General features: G+C 50.2%; 1 protein-coding gene across 2 annotated transcripts; it reads left to right on the forward strand.

Moving 5' to 3' along the window:
* The first annotated feature begins 750 nt into the window (after positions 1-750).
* TAMALIN (trafficking regulator and scaffold protein tamalin) lies at positions 751-10567 on the forward strand. Of its 2 annotated transcripts, none has more exons than XM_043969222.1 (8): positions 751-1297; positions 4075-4124; positions 5397-5451; positions 5586-5688; positions 8688-8781; positions 9337-9403; positions 9673-9739; positions 10091-10567. In XM_043969222.1, the coding sequence occupies exons 1-8, from the start codon at positions 1067-1069 to the stop codon at positions 10561-10563; spliced, it is 1140 nt and encodes a 379-aa protein (XP_043825157.1). In that variant the 5' UTR covers positions 751-1066; the 3' UTR covers positions 10564-10567. The 2 variants fall into 2 exon arrangements, with proteins under 2 accessions (XP_043825157.1, XP_043825158.1); XM_043969223.1 differs by lacking the exon at positions 751-1297 and adding an exon at positions 3188-3246.
* Positions 10568-22260: the final 11693 nt, after the last annotated feature.

Here is a 22260-nt window from a genome sequence, read left to right on the forward strand (position 1 = left end):
GATACTTTCTAGTTGAGTGACCCTGGGCTAATTACTCAACTTCTATCTGCCTCAGTTTCCTCCATTGTAAAATGAAGATAATAATAGCACCTACCTCTCAGGGTTGTTGTGGGGGTCAAATGAGATATTTGTAAAGTGCTTAACACGGTGCCTGGCATATGGTGGGGGCTTAATAAATGTTTATTCCTTCCTGCCCACCTGGCTCTTTTCTCCCCTTCTCTATCCTCCCTTCCCAGATGTAAGGAATTCCTCCTAGCCTGTCCTTCTTCCCCGTCCCCACCCCCAAGCAAGGCTTTGGCACCAGTTAGCCCTCTCTGCCATCTTCAGCTTCCAATCCCGATCCAGGAGGGTCCTCCTGGCTTCAATGTCCTTTCTGTTTTCACCCTCCATCCGCCTCTCCTGGTGTTCCATCCCTCTCCCAACTCAGCTTCTCCCTCCACCACTTTCATCTCGGACCCCCCCCCCCAAACCAAGCAGACCCTGCCACCTCCCCAGATTTTTGATCATCCCTCCCAGGAAGCCCCTCCTTTCCCAACAACAGCCCCCTCTCTAGCCTCCCACAGGCCTTTCCAGGGAGCTTCCCCTCCCCTCCCTATCCCTCAAATTTCCTCCCAGAGAGCCCCCAGGACTTCATACTTCTCCATATAGACCTCAGCCTCCTCCCAAGAGCTGAGGAGTCCCATACCTCAAACCCAAGCCCAGCCCCTTTTTCTGCCTTCGCTGCTTTCACAAGGATGGAGGGGTTTCGAAGAGTGAACTGGTCGCTCAATTTCCCCACAAGTGGGCGGAGCTTAGCCCACGGGCCCGGGCCTTAAAACGCGGTGGGCTGGGCTTCCCTTGTCGGCGGAAAGGAGTGGGGAGGAGCCTCTGGCTCTGGGGCGGGGCTCCGGGCCGGCCAAACTCCGCCCCCTAATCGTCTCGAGGGGCTTATAAAGAGAGCCCACTAAAGAGTCTGGCCCCCGTCTCAACCCAGAGGAGAAACGGCCGAACCCGGAGAAGATTGAGGAGCGGCGCGTCCCGGAGGATCGGCCTTCGGCCGCGTAGACCCCGGAGCCCGGCCGCAGCCATGACCCTCCGCCACCTTAGGAAGCTGCAACAGAAGGAAGAGGCAGCGGCAGCGCCGGACCCGGCGGCCGCTGCCCCGGATCAAGGGGCGGCCCCGGCCTCGGCTCCGGCTCCGGCCCCGGTCCCGGCCGCCTCCGCAGGGGAGGAGCTGTACGCCGCGCTCGAGGACTACCACCCGGCTGAGCTGTACCGTGCGCTGGCGGTATCCGGGGGGACCCTGCCCCGCCGCAAGGTGGGCTCGACCGGCCGCTAGCGCCCGGGACCCCCTCGTCCTCGCGCTCCCCCTCCCTGCCCTCCCCCGTGCTGCCGCTGTGGCTGCTGCTCCTCCTCCTCCTCCTCTCGCCATCTGGCTTTCTCCCCCACACCCCCTCTGTTTCCCCCGAGCCCCCTCCGCCTAGTCCCCTCTCCTCCCATCTATCTCGCCCGCACGCTCTAAATGTCTCGGCGGTCTGGGACCTCGCCCCTCCTCCCAGGGGACTCTGACCCCCCTCACCTCCCTTCTCCTTCCCCTGGATGTCTTTTCTCGACCTCCCCCCACCCCTTTTCCTTCCCTGCTCAGAACTCTTTCCCCTACCTATGCTCCGTCCCTTCCTTGCTCGGGACTCTTCTCTTCCCCCCTTCCCAATCTTCCCTGCTCAAGACTCTCCTTTCCATTCCTTCCTACTCGGGAATCTTCTTTTCCTCCCCCCTCCCCACTCAGGGCTTTTCTTTCCCTTTCCCCTCCTTCCCCACTCCGGACTCTTCCTCCTCACTCGGGACACTTCTTCCCCTCCCCCTCCCCACTCTGGACTCTTCCTCCCCCCTCCCCACTCAGCGCTTTTCTTTCCCTTTCCCCTCCTTCCCCACTCGGGGCTCTTCTCCTCCCCCTCTCCCCACTCGGGACTCTTCTTTCCTTTCCCCTCCCCACTCGGGACTCTTTCCCTCCTCCTCCTCCCCACTCAGGACTCTTCTTTTCCCGTCCCTTTTCCGCTCGGAACTCTTCTCTAACACCCTGACCCCTTTCGTGAGTGTTGGGTTAGAGAGCCTGGTACTTGTGTAACCCTCTCCCGAGGTGCTCTAAGCTAGGACTGGGATCCTGCAGGCTTGGTGGGGGGAAGAGTCCTGGGGGTCCCAGAAAACCTGGCGGGGACACCTCTCTAAAGATCGAGATGCCAAAGGAGGCAGCGGCGTCTGTTTTGGATGTGGGCGGGAGGGGGGGGGGTGCAGGGAGTATTGGAGCTTTAGCCTTTTAGTGTCCCCAAGGGCTCTGTGTTGGAGAAAATCTCTAGCCTTGAGTGTAGGGAAAGGGACTGGAGAAGGGGCATCCGGCCTCCGGGGCTGGATGTTCTGGCCTGCTGACCCAGGGCACGGGTGGGGGTGGGGTGGGGTGGAGATCCGGAGCCGCTAACTCCCCAACAGTGGCCCCTAGTCTCCTCTCCAGAGCCTCCGGGAAGGCGGGGGGCGTCTTTGGAGCAGGAAGGATGCGAACCACGCCCTCCTTCACCCCGGCCCCACCTCCAGCCCTCAGAAGCTCTTTTTAGTTCTGGGTCTGAGGAAACTGGAAGACCAGAGAGGAGGGGGTTGCTAGCTAGTTAGCTCCTCAACGAGTGCACAATTCAAGTTAATAAGGTGGAAGGAGGAGGACTTAGATCTGGGATGGGGGGCATTCACAGCACAAACCTTGTCTCTTTTCCTCCCCGCTACGGGTGCCCCAGCCCCGCCCCCACCTGCACCGCCCCCTCTCCCCTACCCCCCACAATGAATGGCTTGTTACAAGTTGAAAATTTGCATTTTATGAAAATCAGATTGGGGAACAAAGAGGGCTCTCTCTGCCACCCCCACATCGAATTTAGAGGGACCCCTGCCCTGGGCTACTTATTTCCGAGACATTTCAGTGAGATGCAGGGAGGGGGCAACTAGGAGGGGTGAGGGAGAGGAGGGAGAGGGAGGTGGTGTGGAGTCTGGGACAGATGTGGTGAGGGGAGGAATAGTGGAGTGGGGGCAGTGAGCTGTTGAGAAGCATTTTAAAGCTCGAGTGGGGGTGGGCATGTCGTTCACCAGCCCCAACTCCAATAAGCAGGCTCGAAATTCCACCTCCAAACAAAATCAGCTATTTGGGTGAGGAACCCCCTGAGTTGGCTGCATTTGCCTGGGTCTTCAGAGCTGGGTTTTCCGAGAGCTAGTTTTTCTCAGTGTGGCCAAGTGAGTCAATGGGGTAACATGGTCAAAGGGAGCTTGCGCCTACCAGGAAGGTAGAAAGCCTGGGTTCGGGTTCGGGTTCTGGTTCTGGTTGCATTGTAGGGTGACCCTTAATCTTTGAGTCAGAATCCTGCTTCTTTCCCTGCCTCATCTGGGAAATGTTCCCTTTCACTATTCCCCGACTTTGGAGTCAGAGGATCCAAGTTTGAACCCCGGCTCTGCTACTCAGTAGTTGTGTACTCTTGGCAAATTATTTAATATCTCTGGGCCTCTGTTTCCTTATCTAATAAAACAAGTGGGTTGGACTAGACCAACTCAAGACCCCTTATAGCTCTGGACCCTATGACCCTTCCCCTCAGCCAGAGTTTCTCCTGTGATAGAGGCCTCTTTGAAAAATGGCCTAGAAATCATCAGGGTAGTTAGCTGGTGGTTTGGGCAGCTGGGAGCCCAGAGGGTCCGAGGCACAATTCTGTGCTTCTGCACATGCCCTGAGACAACTGTTGGTCACAGTCACTCCAGAAGCACTTGTTGAATGGGAGCACACTTGGCGAAAGATGACCTCTGAGACTAAAGAGCACAGGGGAAGGTTTGGTTGGTGATCCAGCTTTGGCCTTTACTTTCTCCATTCTTCAGCCCTGGGTTCATGTCTCTTTCCCCTAAACTCCATCCTAGGTAAAACCCAGAGGTAGAGTGGGTAGATGCTAGGAGCAGAGTCCTGAACAACAGTGGTGTCCTGCTCCCAGGACACAGCTTGGAAGTGAGGTTAGATCCTTGCCTAACCCTCTCCCCACTGCAGTGTCCTCCTCTGACCCCCTGCTCCTTCTCCCTTAGGGCTCAGGATTCCGATGGAAAAATCTGACCCAGAGTCCGGAGCAGCAACGGTGAGCTGTCCTCCCCTTTCCCTGTCTCCTGTCCCACTTCTCCCCATTTAGGGAGGAGTGGGCCAGGTGGAAGAGTGGGCTGACTGAAGGGGGTGGCAGAGAAGAAGGGAGTGGGAAGTTTTGAGTCACTGGGTGTTCTACAAAACACCCTTTTCTCCTCCCCCCAGCACTTACTGCCACATCCCTTTGGCAACTTTGGGGGCTGGAATGAGAGGTGGAGAAGCTGGGAAAGAGGGAGAAGGGGTTGCCTGCAGAGCTCTGGGAGTGGGGGCAGAGAATGAAAACAACACTGACTGCCTGCCATCCACCCACCCTAGATGATCTTCCCAGAGCCAGTTCAGCATGAAATCCTACAACATTGGACTGGGGAGTTCTAGGTCTAAGTCTAGTTCGAGTTCTGCTACTTTTATGAGCTGTGACCTTGGGCAAGTCATTTAACCCTAGTTGACAGATGAAGAAAGGCAGTTTCATGGAGGCCACTGTTGACTGGCTACTTCATAAAAGTGAGATGAAAATCGAATTCGTTGATGTATGTGAAACAGGAAATGATACCAGGCTACTGGGGGCACACTGTTGGTCTCTTGGTGCCTCAGGCTGTGGTCCCTTCCCTAACCTCACAAAGACATCCCACAGACCAAAGGCCAGATAACGGTTTGCGCTCTGGTTTTCTCTGCCTTTTTCCCTAGCCTCTGGGGATTGGGGGGCGGCAGTGGGGGAGTAACTGTAATTGGAGCTGGGGGGTGTCCCCGTTGGAGATAAAATGTCCCAGCCAGTAGGAGGCTTTTGTACTCAACCCAGGGCTTGGAGGGGGGCCACCAAGGCAGCTTTAGTTCTTCTGTGGAAGGCGTAACAGAAAAGAAAGGGGGTGGACTGGGGGTGTGTGTGTGCAAAGGAAACTGGTGGGTCTGGATCAGCTCCAAGCCATTGTGTCCAGCCATTCAGCTCCCCCACTGTCCGGGAAGGGGCTGGCGGAGGCTGTTCTCCTCCCAGCCTGTCACATCTGGCACACTTCCCCCACCCCCCTCCTGCTCTCACAGTGGGAAGGCCCAACCACAACTGGGCAGGGCAGGCTGGGAATTGGGCTGTGGTCTCCTGACAAGCCTGAGTAGGGGCCAAAGCTGTGCAGCAGACACTCCAGGGAGCTCAAGTCTGGACTCTTGTTTCTGGGACCACTGATAAAATGGGTGGGAACCCCAGGGGCAGTGTCTAAAGCCCCCTGCCCTCCCTCCCACCATCACAATAGCCCATTCCTGACCCTGTTGTCTCCTGCAGGAAAGTGCTCACATTGGAGAAGGAAGAAAATGAAACCTTTGGCTTTGAAATCCAGGTGGGAAAGGAAATGGTATTGGATGGGTGTGTGGCTGGGTGGCTGAGTCGGGCTCTTTAAGTGGGGGAAGGTGAGGCCTGGGTTACGGTGCCCAGCCTGGCATCCTGGACTTAGGGGCCTTTGGGCTATTTCAGACTTATGGCCTTCACCATCGAGAGAAGCAGAAAGTGGAGATGGTGACCTTTGTGTGCCGAGTTCATGAGGCCAGCCCAGCCCAGTTGGCAGGACTCACTCCAGGTGAGGATTCAAGATTGGATTTGGAATCAGGGAAGGGGGTGCCCCAGGGAAAGTGGCAGGGCAGGGATGTGGCTCTGTTTCCTTCCTATTAGAGCATGAAAAATAGGGTGTAGGAAGAGTGGGCAATAAGGGTGAATCCTGTTTGCTAATGGTAGTAAACTGAGTCAAGGAGCCATCGCAATCTCCTTACTCCTGGAGTTGGAATGTCAGCCAGCCCTTTCTTTAGGAAGGCCTGTCTTTCCCTGACACACCCTCTCCAGCACCCGCTGCTGCATGAAATATATTAATAAGCATTTATCTTGTACTCAACAATGGAGTTAGAAAAAAGAAAGATAAAAGTCTGTCCTTGTTTTATTGGTACCTTTGGATTTTACGTCACATTCATTCCCAAACATACTCACCCTCTCCTAAGGCCTGCCTTGTAGAGATTTTTCAATCGGCAGAACCAAGCAACACATCTACTATGTCTGACCTCATGTGGAACACTCCCATAAACCCCCACCTCTTCAATGGAAAGGGGAGGTTGGTGCATTGATTTTCTTTGAGATGTTTCCTCATACATCATTTCATTTCTCCCTGTGTGACCTTAGGCAAAGCACTCTGGGTCTCAGTTTTCTCCATGAAGCATGTAAAAAGAGGACTCTAGATTAAGTATCTCTAAAATCCCTTTTCCATCCTGATCATACAGTTCTGTTTCAGTCACAAGCATTTATTAGACCCTTACTGTATGCTATGCACTATGCTAAGCAAATTTACTTCCTGCCCGATGCAAGGTAGACAGGATAATGCTGCATCTTCATTTTGATCATTAAACCCTTCGAGAGGGCTGCTGGGGTCATTTGGTGAGTTAGTGGAAGAGAAGGGAGGAAATGAAGAGAGTTGGAGAGCAATCTGATCTCTCTTTTCTTTTCTTTCTTTGGTGGGGCAATTGGGGTTAAGTGACTTGCCCAAGGTCACACAGCTAGTAAATGTCAAGTATCTGAGGCTGGATTTGAACTCAGGTCCTCCTGACTCCAGGGCTGGTGCTCTATCCACTGCACCACCTAGCTGTCCCAGCAATCTGCTCTCAAAGATCCCTTCCAACCCTAGCTTATTTAACGAGGCATCTTAGGTGTGAGTGAAGCAATAGATAGATCCTGGAATCAGAGAGCTCTGAGTTCAACTCCAGCCCCTCCCCCCCCCCCACACACCCCTAGTTATGTGACCCTGGGCAAGTCGATTCATCTCTGTCTGCTTCAGTTTGCTCAACTATAAAATGGAGGTAATAGCAACTACCTCTCAAAGTTAGCTTTTAGAGTGCTTAGTGCAATCCCTAGCACACAGAATTTTGTTGGTTTTCTTGGCAAAGATACTGGGGTAGTTTGCCATTTCCTTCTGCAGCTGTTTTTTACAGATGACGCACTGAGGCAAATAGGGTGAAGTGACTTGCCCAGGGTCACATAGCTGTTACAAGTCTGAGGCCAGGGCCAAAGGTTAAGGGAGGGGCGACGGAGTACTTCCTTGTGTCCTTGGATTGTCAGTGCCCGACAGGAGTGCCAGTAGCAGAAACTCTGTGAATAAAACAGCAGAAAAACAAAAACTCTTCCAGGAAAACAATGACCTCCTAATCCACCTGAAGGGTAGAGGCACAGACAACCTCCTGAACAAATTTACGATGTTAACACGCTTGGGAGGCACTTGCTACTGTTTCTACTGCCTCGGCTGGGCCTCCTTCCCCCACGAGAAGGAAGACTGAACATCAGGATCAGACAGAAGGGGAGAGACCTGGCAGGGCCTGGAGCAAGGGTTAGGGTTGGACAGAAATAAATGCCCTAGTTGGGAGAAAGCTAAAAACAAAAACAAAACAACCCAAGTCTGAGGCCAGATTTGAACTCAGGAAGATGTCTTCCCAACTCCAGGCCAGTCACTCTATCCCCTGGGCTACCTAGCTGTCCAGCACATAGAAAACCCTTGGGAAATGCTTTTTTTCCCCTTCCCTGTGGACTTAAGGCCCTGGTCTTTTGCTTCCCAGTCTAGAGTTCAGCTATTTCTTCCTTCTCCCCAGCCCCACCTAGAAATAGGTCTCAACGACCGGTTGTGGGCTGAGTAGAGATAACCAAATCAGCAGTTTGGGGAAAGGACTGGAAAGGACTGAGCCATCAGGAAGAAGGTCCACCGTTTAGCCTGCTCTGGGTAGGCCAGAGGCAGCATATGGCCCCCTGTTCTCTCAGCTGGGAGGCCCAAGTCGGGAGAAGCAACTGAGAAAGAACCTAAGGCCGAGAGAAAACAGCAGCTGTTTGGCCAGTGCCAGGTGGGGGTGGTTGTGTTTTGTGTGGGAGAGCTTGGGAGGGGGTGGGCCAGGAGCTGACTTCCTCAGACAGGTGGTAGAGGTGAGGACTTGCTCTGGGCTAATGTCCAGGTGGCTTTTAAATAATCTCCCTCACCCTTTTCTGCTGAAGAAAGAAAGGAAAGAAATATTCTGGGGTGGGGGGAGATGGTTGTTGTTCAGTCTTTTCAATCATGTCCCAGCTCTTCCTGACCTCATTTGCAGTTTTCTCGGCAAAGATAGTCGAGTAGTCTGCCTTTTCCTTCTACAAGCTCATTTTACAGATGAGGAAACTGAGGCAACCGGGGTTTAATGACTTGCCAAAGGTCACACAGCTAGTAATTGTCAGGCCATATTTGAACTTGGGTCTTCCTGAATCCAAAGTCCACACTCTGCCTTTTTTTTTTTCCCTACAACTCCCCCTCTCCCCCATGCTTAGGCCCCGGCCTCCTAGCCATGCTACCATCTGTGTGGTAGTATTCAGTCAGAGCACTTGTGTTTAAGCTCTGACTCTGTGTGTATATGTAATGTATGTGACCCTGGACAAGTCATTTCCCTTCCTTTCTCAGGTGTAAAATGTAAATAAATACTCCCTGTGTCTCTCTCAAAGACTGGTTGTGAGGAGGGCATGATAGGTCGAGTGTAGTAGGGCTTTGTAAATGGAAGCTATTTTTTTCCTATCTGTGCTACACAGGAGACACGATTGCCAGCGTGAATGGTCTCAATGTGGAGGGAATCAGGCACCGGGAGATCGTCGATATCATCAAAGCCTCGGGCAATGTCCTCAGGCACGTTCAGGCAAACCCTGAGCCCCTTTTCGTAGGGCACTGCTCTCAGAAAGACCCGAGGGAGATAGAGAGCCCAATGGGAATACAAATACCCAAAATGGAGTGAAAGGAATGTGAACAAAATGCCTTGGGGTGGGGGGTGGGGTCTGGCTGGGAGGATTGGGCTGCATTTCAGCTGGACCTTTAAGGACCGGTAGGGACTTTAACATGTGGGTGGAGGGGCTTCGGAATACATTGAGAGTGTAAGCAAGACTAGGACAGGAAAGCTCAGGGTATTTGATCCAAGAGGACTGAGGAAGTTGGGTTTGGCTGAAGCCTAGGGATGAGGGTGAGAAAAGAGTAGAAAGGCAGGTGGGGGGGGGGGAATGGAGATATGGAGGATCTTAAAGCCAGACCTAAGGAGAGGTGAGGAATAATGGGTAGGAAATGCTGTCCTGATCCACAGATTCATTGCTCTGCTCAGCTCTGGGTGGTTTGAATAATTCCTGATAATTTACTGGGCTCACAGACTTTTAAGATTTCTCCTTACATTTCTCCTCTTCCCCCCACCCCCAGACTGGAAACCGTGTATGGAACCTCGATTAGGAAGGCAGAGTTGGAAGCCCGGCTGCAGTATCTGAAGGTAGGGAAGGCCCAGACAGTCCTTACCCTGGTCGGCAGTCCTCATGGAGCCCTGGCTTCCTCAGCCTGGATTTCCCTGGGCCCCATCCCTTCTGAAGGGAGCCATCCGTCCATCCGTCCATCCTTCTATCCATCCTTCCTCATACCAGAGCGCCCTCTATTTATGCAGTTCTTGGACCCTTCAATCCTTGCTTCCATTGCCTCTGTCATTCCCCCTTTCTCTAGGTCTGTCTGCCCAATCTAATGGGAGGGGGGTACCTTGTTTTGCAGCAAACTTTATATGAGAAATGGGGAGAATATCGATCATTGATGGTGCAAGAACAGCGCCTAGTGCATGGTGAGTTGGGGTGAGGTCTTGCCTGGTTGCTAACCCAGACCCCCACCCCCACCCTTACCCCTACCCAGACCCTGCTGTCCTTCTGAGGGTGCGGTAAGTTCTGGAATGTTTGTTTACCCAAGGCCCTCAGCTTCATCCGGGTCTTTCCGAGGGTGGGAAGGGAAGGCAACAGTTCTGTCATTTAAGGAATGGCTTCCTTAAATCTCCCTTTGCTATAGCAGAGAGTCCCATCACTGCTTTCCTTTTCCCCACTTCATCCCCCCAAAGAGGAATCTGGGCCACATGGGCCCGCGCCGGCTCTCCAGCTCGCCTCCGCTGCATTCTTATGCCCCCTGCTCTCCTCCTGCCCAGGTATCGTAGTGAAGGACCCCAGTATCTACGACACCCTAGAGTCTGTGCGCTCCTGCCTCTACGGGGCGGGCCTTCTCCCGGGCTCCCTGCCCTTCGGACCCCTGCTCTCCACTCCAAGCAGCGCCCGCAGCACTTCGGGCCGGGCTCGCGAAGGCTCCGATGACTCGGTCTACCACACTTGCTTCTTTGGAGGGGCAGAGCCCCCAGCCCTGTGCCCTCCGGCCCACACTCAGGCTCCGCCCCCGCCCCCGGCGCCGCGGCCCCTGCTGAGTCGCAGCGCCAGCGTCAAGTGCCCGGGACCCGGGGGAGGCGGGGGAGGCGGCACCTTGGGCCAGCTGTGGACAGAGGCCCGGGAGCAGGGTCTGTGCGGCCCCGGGCTGCGCAAAACCAAGTACCAGAGCTTCCGCCGGCGGCTGCTCAAATTCATCCCGGGACTGAACCGCTCTTTGGAGGAGGAGGAGAGTCAGCTGTAGGGGGAGGGGGGGGGGCGTCCTGCGGTGGGCCGGGGGGAGGGGGAGGCTAAAGGTATTTATTTATTTATTCGTCAGTTCCTGTACCTGTAGAAGGGCTCGGGGAGGAGGGCGAGCATTGAGGGACAGTTGGGAGGGAAGGGCTTTGCCTGACTCGCCCCCGCCCTGGCTGACCTCTCGGAGGATGGAGCTGCTGAGAGCAGAGAGTTTTGTGCCCTGACCAGGGGGACTCTCTCTGATAGTTCTTTGCGGGAAGGAGCAGGGTGTTTGGCGATCCTGGCTGGCTCTGACGAAGCTTAGATGCAAAGACTGGGGGATCTGCGTTTATGATTTATTAAGTACAAGCTTCATTGGGGGCGGGGGGAGGGGCTGGCTTTAGGACCTGAGCCGGTAGTGTGTTGTGGGGTATGGCCTGCACCATAGAAGGAGTTCCCGGAATTTTGCCCCCACGCCGGCTGCTCCTCAGCTTTACTGTGCCTCTCTCCTCTCCTCTCCATCCCAACACCCGATTCAGCCGGGAGCGGAATTACCCCAATTTTCCCCCTCTTCTCTTCTCTCACCCCAGAGGCCAATGGGAAAGTTTCCTGGGCCTCTGGGGGACTTCTAGGTTCGACCCCTTCCTCCTCTGCCCTTGGGCCCCGAAGGGCTTGGGTTCCCAGAATGGTTCTGTTAATAAGTGAGGTCAGCTTGTACTTGTCAGGCTAGTCTAGGAAGACAGGCCACAGAACCCCCCCCTCCCCCAGGAGCTGTGAAGTGGGGCTCACCCTGGGAGCTTTCTCTCACCCACCTGAAGGACTGAATGGGGGCAGGGGAACAGACTGTTTCAATGTTCGCCAACTTGTTGCTTCTGAAGGACATACTATAAATAAGTCGTTTTTTCTTTTTTGCATTTGTGTTGCTTGTTGAATACTGGGGGAAGGGAGGGAAGCAGAGCAAGGAGGGCAGTGGCCCCTAATCTTTCTGTATTTTGCATCTCATTTGAATCTTTCCTATGGCTTTTGGACTTCGGGACTTGGCCAGGACACATCATGTAGAAAAAGAACCCTGGGTTTGCTCCCTTAGAGTCTTAGAGACTTTGGAAAGGTTTCACGATAATTCGAGCTCTACTCTTCCCCGTTCACACCATGAATTCCAGTTCTGGGTGTCAGAGGGATATGGGTTCTAATTCAGCTAGGTGGCACAGTGGATAGAACACCCAGCCCAAAGTCAGGAAGACTCAATTTCGTCAATTCAAATGTGGCCTCAGACACTAGCTGTGTGACTCAGGATCACTTAACCCTGTTTGCCTCAGTTCCTCATGTGTAAAATGAGCTGGAGAAGGAAATGGCAAACCACTCTAGTGTATTTGTTAAAACCCCAAATGGAGTCACGAAAAGTCAGACACAGCAACAACAACCACCAACTTTGTGAGTAGCTCTCTATAAAGAAGGGGCTTTTAACTTGGGTTCCACAGGCCTCTTCTTTGGATAGACTAAAGGAGGTCGGTGAATTTATCTTTTAAAAATATTTTGATAGCTTTTAATTGGTTTCCTTTGCAATACTATGCATTTTATTTATTTCAAAACCACGGAGTCTATGACACACAAAAGTTGACCCCTGCTATAAAGGTTCAACCCTATTCAATCCCTGCTCTGTCCTGTCCACAGTATGGGTAATCTTGGGTTTCAAAGACCTGGGTTCAAGTTCCGATCTACTTTTCACCTAATTGGACAAATGATCTGGAGCAAATGACTTCTTTCCCTCTGGGTCTCCATTTCATCACCTTTAAAATGAGAATGTTGGGGGCAGCTAGGTGGCGCAGTGGATAGAGCACTGGCCCTGGATTCAGAAGGACCTGAGTTCAAAGCCAGCCTCAGACACTTGACACTTACTAGCTGTGTGACCCTGGGCAAGTCACTTAACCCCCATTGCCCTGCCCCCCCCCAAATAAATAAAATTATAATGTTGGGCCTATAATAGTCACTAAGGTCTCTTTCAGCTTTGATATACCATTACTCTGGGTTGTTTGGTTGTTCTTTTTAATTAGTGATTTCTCCTGTCCTTTGTACCCCAACATTGACCCTGGCTAGCTCTTCTACCTGAATTACACCTCCTCCTCCTCTTGGCCTACTGAAGTCATCTTCCTTCAGGCCCAGTTCATGCAATACCTCTACCAGGAAGCTTTTCCTTCCCCCTCCTCCCTCCATGAAAGTCTTTCCCTGCCCCCACCCAAGTGTTCTTGAGCAGGGCTTCTTAAACTTTTCTCACTCTTGACCCGAAATTTCTGTACAACCCCAGGTATGAAGCTATATAAAATGGATACATATAACCTGTGACTGTAGCCAAATTTTTCACAACCCCCGCGTTCAGTTACTCGACCACATACGGGGTCACACAGTTTAAGAAGCTTTGTTCTAGAGCACTTTGAATCTCTCCTTTATCCCTATCACTTCAACTCCTAGAATAGTTGGAGTTTATATCCATTACTTGATTGTAAGCTGCTCCTCCACAGGAAGCAGCAGAAATCATCACTATGAGAAGTAGCCAGCACGGTGACCTTTAATAAGTCTGCTGAATTTAACTGGGGGTGTGGCTGAAGTCAAGATACTGATCAGTCTCTCTCTCTCTCTCTCTCTCTCTCTCTCTCTCTCTCTCTCTCTCTCTCTCTCTCTCTCTCTCTCTCTCCCTCCCTCCCTCCCTCTCTCTCCCTCTCCCTTCCTCTCCCTCTCTCCCCCCTCCTTTCTCTGTGTGTTTCTGTCTCTCCCTCTCTCTGTGTCTTTGTGTCTGTCTGTCTGTGTCTGTCTCTCTGTATCTCTGACTGTGTCTCTCTGTCTCTGTGTCTGTGTCTGTCTCTCTGTGTCTTTTTGTCTCTCCCCCCCGCCTTTCCTCCTACAGAAAGCTTTCCCCACGGGATCCAGAGGTCCCTGGGTGATGAAGTACAATTTCTTAACTCTTTGCACTTCCTTTCTCTTCATTGAAGAGAACCTTGTCATGATGAGGTTTCTGAGGAAAGTCTCTCTCTTGCTCTAAATCAGCCCAATTTCCTCCCAGCCAACTCTGTCTTAATCCCTCCCTTGGATTTGGACTTTGACCCAAGTGAAAAGGACATTGGTCCTCACAGCAGAAGGCTTCTGTGTCTGATGCTATGGGTGTGACTTTGGACAAGTCACTTAATCTCTTAACCTCAGTTTTCTTATCTGTAAAATAATTATGCTTGCACTTCCTACCTCACAGATACGTGAGAAAAGTGCTGTAGAAATAAATTACTCTTTGAAAAAAAAATCTATTGTCCCTAATCCAGGACCCAAGATGGCAGTCTGTTTGGTTGAGTTTCAGTTCTGGCTCAGCTACCTGTGTCTTCCCATCCCCCTCCAGGTCTCACCTGGAGAGACAACACAGTTGAGTAGGGAAATGGAGCTTCTAAAGGGAGCTGGGCTTGGCCCTTATTTGAACAGCTGGTCTGCGGTGGTGGTGAGCCTCTGCAGCTGGGAGGAAGGGGGAGAAGAACTAAAGGGAGAGGCAAGGTCCTTGCAGTCTCCAGGGAGAATTATTAGGTGGTACTCTGTTCCTTTGTTTCCCAGAGTCCCATGCTTCTGGGTGGCTAGCTGCCAGGAGATCTCTAAGCACCTTGAGAGTGCTGCTAAACTGGGAGATGAGAAAGGATTAATCCTTTCCCTTTCTAGAGAGGATTCCCACCCCCAGATGGGGAAACCCAGATCTTTGACCAGCCACCACTCCTGACCACAGCCCCTCCCCACTTGCTGACCTTGTTCCTCTCCCAGGAGATGAAGTTAGCACAGATAGGAGGATTAACAATCCCATAGCAACAGGACAGGTCCCTGAAGGAGGGGAGAGAGGCAGCCCAGGCTGTTGGGTGGCATTTGACTGTGACACATGGTGGGTTCCATGTTGGGTGGGTTTGGAAGTTGGTTGGGGGGAGGGAGGGAGGGCTGAGCATCACCTCTCAGCTGATCAGATGACGAACTGGCACCGAAAGCCTCCTGCCGTGTAGGTGGGTGACAGCGAATGACTAATGCGGGAGCTGAGATGCTTAAAATTAACCCAGAGAGTGTGCTCAGTGGAAGGGGGTGGGGAGGGGTGTGTGTGCAGGGGGAGGAGGAGGGCAGAGGGATGGGGAGAGAGGAACAGGGACGGGAGAACCAGATGGGCTTCTTCCTTGTCACTGAACCAGCCTCCCCCCCCACCCCGCCATAGTTTGGAGGTTCTATAACCTCCATTGAGCCCTGACAGTTCACTTTTCCCTTCGCCCCCTCCTCCATCTACATATTCAAAGGAGAAGATTAGATCCCTCGATTCCCCCCTGGCTGAACAGCTGGACACAACTTTGAGATGTAGTTCAGGTAGAAGAGTCTCCTAAATATACAGCTTTCCTGACATCTAAGCACCAAAGGGAAAGCCTGATGTCAGCCCCTCCCCATCTTGACCCAAATCCTGACCTTGCATCCCTCACCAGACACTGCAAATCAGCCCATCCAGGTACTCTCTACCCTCTGGGAAGAGATCCAAAGGAGACAGGTTCTGTTCCTGAGAGGCTTTTAGTCTAAGGAAGTGTGAATAACAACAACAACAACAAGCATTTGTATTTTTTTTATTAAAAAAAAATTTAACAAGCATTTGTGTAGCATTTTAAGTCACAAAAGACTTTACGAATGTAACCTCATTTAATCCTTATGACTCTAGAAGTTAGGTGATATTCTTATTGCTACTCCTAGCCCCATTTTGCAGATGAAGAAACTGAGGCAGATAAGTGACTTGCCCAAGGTTACAAAGCTAGTATCTGAGTCGAGATTTGAACTCAGATCTTTCTGACCCCAGGCCCAGCACTCTATCTACTGCAATACCCACACAGGAAATGGAAAGAGCACTAGAATTAGAATAAAAATTCCAAAATAACAGACCTGGCACTGAAGCAGAGGTTTCCTGACAAAGTACTGAATTCTTTGTACTCTGCCATGGATATTATTTGTTGTCACTGCCTTTACATCTAGCATGCCAGTCCTATCAATCCAAAAGGTAGACCCAGAGGCTGAAGGAGAGCATCTGAGCACTATGGAAAAATTCAGTATTCTTTGAAAGTGGGTTAAGGGAGAGGGGACCATGAACCGAATTGTCTACTGAGATGATCATTGAGAGCCGGTGTCATCTGCCCCCTGGTGGTGTACATTGGCACTGCTACTCACCATTCAACGCTGTACGCAGACAAGATTGTCCCTCGGAGCTCATCTCAATCCATAGGATTTAGAGCTGAAACGACCGTGAGAGATGATCTAGTCCAACCTTCTTATTTTAGAATGAGAAAACTCCGACAAAAGAGGGGAAGCGTCTTGTCTGGAGTCACACAGAAGAGGGGCAGCGTGGCATGGTGACCCCATTCCCTCCTTTCTGTCAGACAGAGCCACGTCAGGGCCACCTTCCCATCCTCCCACCCACACAGTCCTTCATACCCACCCAAGACATGCTCATACATCCTGGTGGAGTTCAGACCTGGATTCAGGTCCATTTTATGACACACACTGTCTGTGTGACCAAGCCAACTGTCCAGGGCTATGAGTTGCAGAACAGTTGTTAATCTGTATTGCGGGAGGGAGCTTCCTCACCAGGAGTTACTTATAGCAATGAAATTTCAGGCCTAGACAAAAATAAAAAGGAGTTGGGAAACATAATCCTAAGGAAAATTTCAGACTCACCCAGAAAAACATTATAAAGGCAAGCTGGCTGCCTGTGCTTTTGGTGAGGAGTCCCGGGTGACACCGGACGTGCCTTGATAGCAGCCCAAACCCAGCTTGTTTCCTACTTTCTGTAAGAATAAAAGCAGGTTTTAAATTAAGTAATTGATTAACCAGCAAGGCATGTTGCATTTCCTACCTCATAGACTTGTGAGAAAAGTGCTATAGAAATAAGAGTTACTCTTTGGTCTATTGTCCCTAGTCCAGCACCCAAGATTCCAATCTGTTTGGTTGGGTTAGAATTCTAGCTGGGCTACCTGTGTCTTCCCATACACCTGGAGGGTGGCTTTTGGAGCAGAAAGTGAGTCTACATTATTTTCTTTCTTTCTTTCTTTCTTTCTTTCTTTCTTTCTTTCTTTCTTTCTTTCTTTCTTTCTTTCTTTCTTTCTCTTTCTTCCTTCCTTCCTTCCTTCCTTCCTTCCTTCCTTCCTTCCTTCCTTCCTTCCTTTCTTTTTGCAGGGCAATGGGGGTTAAGTGACTTGCCCAGGGTCACACAGCTAGTAAGTGTCAAGTGTCTGAGGTCAGATTTGAACTCAGGTACTCCAGAATCCAGGACCGGTGTTTTATCCACTGGGCCACCTAGTTGCCCCATGAGTCTACATTCTTATCTAAGTATCTTTTCTCTTTGAAACTTTGATGTTCGGTTAAATTCTTTTCCCAATAGATCCTTTCTGGTTAGCTTAGAGAAATGATCCTCTCCAGCTAGGTTTCAGCCTCACACATCAGGGGCTAAGTTGAAAAATTAGTAACTACCTCTGTGTTAGGAACTGAATTGTTAACGCTGTAATAGTATGGCCTCAAACTGGAATGGAACCAATGAAGGGTAGGCCTTAATCTGATCAACTGGTTTTGCCAGCCTTGACCATCAGCCAAGTGTTCTTCTCAAAGTAACCAACACACATCCACCTACTAGCTTTCCTAGAGGTGTCAGAATCCCCACCACTCACCATAGAGTGACTACCTATGCTTTTTGTGTGTGTGTGAGGCAATGAGGGTTAAGTGACTTACCCAGGGTCACACAGCTAGTAAGTGTCAAGTGTCTGAGGTTGGATTTGAACTCAGGTCCTCTTGAATTCAGGGCTGGTGCTTTATCCACTGCATCACCTATCTGCCCCCATGACCACCTACTCTTTTTTTTTTTTTGGCAGGGCAATGGGGGTTAAGTGACTTGCCCAGGGTCACACAGCTAGTAAGTGTCAAGTGTCTGAGGCCGGATTTGAACTCAGGTACTCCTGAATCCAGGGCCGGTGCTTTATCCACTGTGCCACCTAGCCGCCCCTGACCACCTACTCTTAACCTCTCCCATTCCAACCACCCAGCACTTCCATGGCTTCTGGCTCTGTGAACTCATTGATCTTGATTCACTTTTGACACAGGGGTATAGAAAAATAAAATGTAATATCACTCCAAAATATCAAAACTATGGAAATCTTTATCTGGCTCCATCTCTCCATCCCTATTCTCTGGGAGACCTGCTTTATTCTCACCAGCTCTCTCTGTGTATTCCAAAGGCACTCCACACCATGGCCACCCATAATCTATTGTACAAAGATGGTAAATACAGTGCTTGTTAGGAGCATCTCAATCTGATCCACCTCCCAATGAATTATCCTAATTTGTGGTGGTGGGAAGAAGAAGAGAAGGAGTGAAGAAAGGAGTTGTGTGACTGGGATCTCCTGGAATCAGTTCCATAATGTGAGATTCTGGGGAAAAGGATTTGGGGTTGGGAGAGGAAGTTGGGAAGCAGTCTCCAAACTCAGTGGTAGTCAAGGTTTCCCCCTGGTTGCCGGTTCGTCTCCTATGCTGATTCCATCTCTGTGTCTGGTCAATGGCCAGTCTCACTACCCCAGTGACCTGGTTCCATCTCTGCCTCAGCCAGGGTCACTCTCCAAGATCTGGCCCACATCTTCCTTATATGTGCAGTGTTAGTGGCTGGATGCTGAGAACCTTTCCCCCTTCCCGTTCTAAATTTCTGCTTCTCTGCTCCTGACTGCATGGAAGGGAAGGGAATGGCACATAACTCTGCCACTCCAAAAGGGAATAGTCTTAGTCTAGATAGTTTTTCTGTCCGGCCTGTGGCTGGCATTGCCTGGAAGAAGGGCCAACTCGTGTGTCCACATGCAAAATCAAGCTGTCATCTCTGAACCTCTTACGTGATTTCATCTATTCAACAAGATCACTTTGGGTTATTTCCCACTTTCAATGTCAGTTTCCCTTTTGGCAACCCTCAAGGTCCCTCAGACTTCGGCAGAGATGAGACATATTGCAGATCCTGTTTTATTTGTTAGGGTTGGGTTGGCTTAGTATACCAGTTTTGGGTTAGGGGATAGGATTAAGGGTTGACATTAATTAATAAGTCATTAAACATTTTTTTAAGCCCTTACTATGTGTCAGGCACTGTGCTAAGGACTGGGGAATACAAAGAAAGGCAAAATCCCTATCCCTGATCTCAAAGAGCTTACATTCTGATTAATGGTGGGGACAACACATAGAAAATCTCTATAGAACAGATGGAAGATAATCTGAGACCTGTGGATTCTGGAAGAAGATGAGAGTGAGGATCAGGAAAGGCTTCCCACAGAAGGGAAATTTGAACTGAGTCTTTAAGGAAGCCAGAGAAATGAAGAAGCAAAGGAACATAAGCCAGTGCAAAGACTTGAAACAGCAAGGGAGGACGGCGTATCTGGATGGTAGAGGTGGTGGAGGGAAGCTGTATGAGCAAATAGGGAAAGCAGAAAGGGACCAGGTTAGGAAAGCTTTAGATGCCAAATGGAAGGCTTTCTGTGTGATCCTGGAGGTAGAGGGAAGTCCATGGAGCAGGGTGATGACATGGACAGATCTACACTTTGGTCAAAATCATATTAGCTAAAAAAATCATCTTTGCTGCTGTCCAGGGAATGGATCAGAGGGAGGAGAGACTAGTGAGGGGGCTACTGAAACAATCCAGTTAGAAGGTAATAAGGACCTGAAGTAGGGTCATGGCTGTGTGGACAATGTGTGGAGAGATGTTATGAAGGGAGAAAAGATAAGGGACCCCTTCTTCTTCCTTCTCTCCTCCCAGAAAGGTTAATCCTGCTCTCCCCCCCTCCACCCTGCCACACTCCAGGGACACCCTCCCATCCTTCCCTACTTCACTCACACCCACACGGGACATTCTCATATTCTCATACACAGCCACCTACAGTATCGTGCTCCCTACTTTTGTGCTACGCCCCCCCAACCCCAGGCACGCAATAAATAGACGCTTGCTCCCATCACCATCATCACCATCCCCACATGCATCATTAAAGCCACTCCTCCACAGAAAACTTCTCTCTGCCCTTAATCATGCTCCCCCTCACCAACCCTTAGCTTCCATCTCAAGCCTCCTACTGAAGAACTAACTCTTCAGTCCCACTCAATGCCCCCTCCCCATTCCCAAATTCCACAGGGGTGGGTGGGGTACCCAGGGAAGGTTGAAGTTGACTGTTGGGATGAGGGTAGGTGCAAAAGCATGAAGTAGCACTGCCCCCTCCCGGACAGAGCCACAAATTTCCTTCACTGCCCATATGCACCCTTCCCTTCCTATCCCCAATCCTCTCTGTTCCTGTTGCCCATCCCTCTGTACTCCGTTCCAGTGTGACCCTGCTCTCCAGTCCTCTCCTCTTACCTCCATTCTATCTCTCTGCCACCATCCCCCTTTCCAAAATCACCAACCCAGGGGCCTACATGGACGCTCAGGTTGCTTACAATTCCAAAATTCCGTGACTTTTAAAGTTTTATTTTGGGATATTATTTTTTTTTAGGCAGGGTAATCATGGTTAAGTGACTTGCCCAGGGTCACACAGCTAACAAGTGTCAAGTGTCTGAAGCTGGATTTCCACTTAGGCCCTCCTGACTCCAGGGCCCAAGCACCACTTGGCTGCCCCTGGGATATTCTCTTAAATAGCCCCAAGTCAAGAATTCTTAACATTGGGGCCATAGATTTGGAAGAATCTGTGAACTTAGATGGAAAGAAAAACTTAAATTTTTTTCACTGATCTTTTGTTTCCTTTATGACCCCGTACGTTTTATTTTATGTTTTTACAAACATGGTTAGAAGGGCTTCATAGACTTCCCATGACATACAGAAAAGGTTAAGAGGCTCTGCGCTATGCACCCCACCCCCTCATGGTCTCTAGTCTTCCACTTACAAATAAAGTACCTGAAGTCCATAGATGGGAAGCGACTTTGGCTCTCATACTTCTAGCCTGGGCAAGACCCAATTCCCTACCCCATCCCCTTCAAAAAAATCTACCTTGCTCCTATCCTGGTTTTAGGATAAATCCAAGAGGAACCAGGGGGTGGAAAACTAAGGTAGGAGAAAGAGAGGTGATGATGAGAATGAAGAAAAGTCAGTGCCAAAAAGAATGGATAATACTTGGGGGGGGCAGCTAGGTGGCGCAGTGGATAAAGCATTGGCCCTGGATTCAGGAGGACCTGAGTTCAAATCTGGCCTCAGATACTTGATATTTACTAGCTGTGTGACCCTGGGTAAGTCACTTAACCCTCATTGCCCCCCCCCCAAATGGATAATACCAGAGAGCACACATTTTAGGGAGGAGGGAAGAGTTATTTTAGGGGTTCAGATTCTGCTTGGTACCCATCACCCATTTCAACCATATCCCTCTGAACTTCGGTGTGACCCTTGAGGAACACTGGAAAAAGCAGCTGCATTTTACAATAGAAAGAGATCTGGGAGAGAACCGCAGTTTTTTCTCCAACCAGCCTCTGAACTAAGTCTGTCGTGCATAAAAGTGGTGAAATGAAAAGCATGACTTTTATGGTATTTTATTGTAGGTGGGGGGAGGGATTACCAGGAGTGATTTTGAGACTGGGATAAGGCTACCTGCTGTTTCATGAACACTGATGGCCCTGCCCCAGCACTTTTATTTCATCCTTTTATCTAGTGTTTATTCAGTTTCCTGGAGAAGGATACCCTGGTCTTCCATTAGAGCTAAGTTCCTTTGATGCACCTGGGATCCAAGACTTTAAATACCCCAGTCTGGTTTTGTTTGTTTGTTTGTTTGTTTGTTTTAAGATTTTGAGAGAATGAGAGCCCTGCAGCTGAAATTCCAAGGCAAGGACAGGAACCAGGCAAGGTGAGCACCCAATCAAAGAAGGGAGGCAAGATTAGAACTACTGCAAAATCCCCAACTTCCAGCCCTTCCTCCTGTTTCTCCCAGTGTTTACCAAACCAGTCTTGGCAAGTTTAGAAACAGCAATCTCTTCTTTGATTCTACTCCCTATTGGCTGGGCATAGAGCAGGAGAATCACACAAGTTGATAGCTTGTTTACAGTTTACAGAGATATGTGATACAAAGACTCTTTTTCCAGCCAACTGCTTGGATCTGGGATTTCCACGAATCACATGACTATTAAAAACCATATTGTCTCAGTCCTATGAATGAAGTTTGTGAATGAGAAAGGGACTAGTTTAAATACAAGGAAGGGGACTCAGCTTCCTATTTGGGGCAGCCTTTGGGCATGTCTCAGACCATACTCCAGGAACTACTTAGAATCTGGGACCACAAGTTGCTGGAAATCTCAGGCTGTTTGGAGAGGACAGTAATCTATTTGTGTGTAGTTTGAGAGCCTGATGATGAGCAGTAGGAAATAACTAAAGCTGTTGAAAAAGCCTACATGCACACAATGACTATACTCTGATGTGGCCACTGGGATGATAGCCCAAGAGTGGTGCCACATGGCCAAAATAATATTTTCTCTAACTGGTTAACTAATTGTTTACATGACAGCCTGCTTCTCTGTAGACCACAGAAGGCAGGCAAATGGGCCAAATATAGATAGATAGGCATAGCTTTAGCATCACTATGAAGTATTTACCTAGTCCATGAAACTAGTCACATTTAAAATTATTAAAATTAGTTTATATGAATGTATTTTGCTTTATATTACTTGCATCTTTCCCCCCACGCTATATTTTTAAGTCTCTACT

Source organism: Dromiciops gliroides, chromosome 5, assembly GCF_019393635.1.
Source record: "Dromiciops gliroides isolate mDroGli1 chromosome 5, mDroGli1.pri, whole genome shotgun sequence".
Taxonomy (NCBI): domain Eukaryota; kingdom Metazoa; phylum Chordata; class Mammalia; order Microbiotheria; family Microbiotheriidae; genus Dromiciops; species Dromiciops gliroides.

Coding starts and splice junctions, on each gene's coding strand:
- TAMALIN (XM_043969222.1), top strand. CDS start 1,067: ATGACCCTCCGCCACCTTAGGAAGCTGCAACAGAAGGAAGAGGCAGCG. Junction 1,298..4,074: donor GGACCCTGCCCCGCCGCAAG/GTGGGCTCGACC, acceptor CTTCTCCCTTAG/GGCTCAGGATTCCGATGGAA. Junction 5,689..8,687: donor GTTGGCAGGACTCACTCCAG/GTGAGGATTCAA, acceptor TGTGCTACACAG/GAGACACGATTGCCAGCGTG.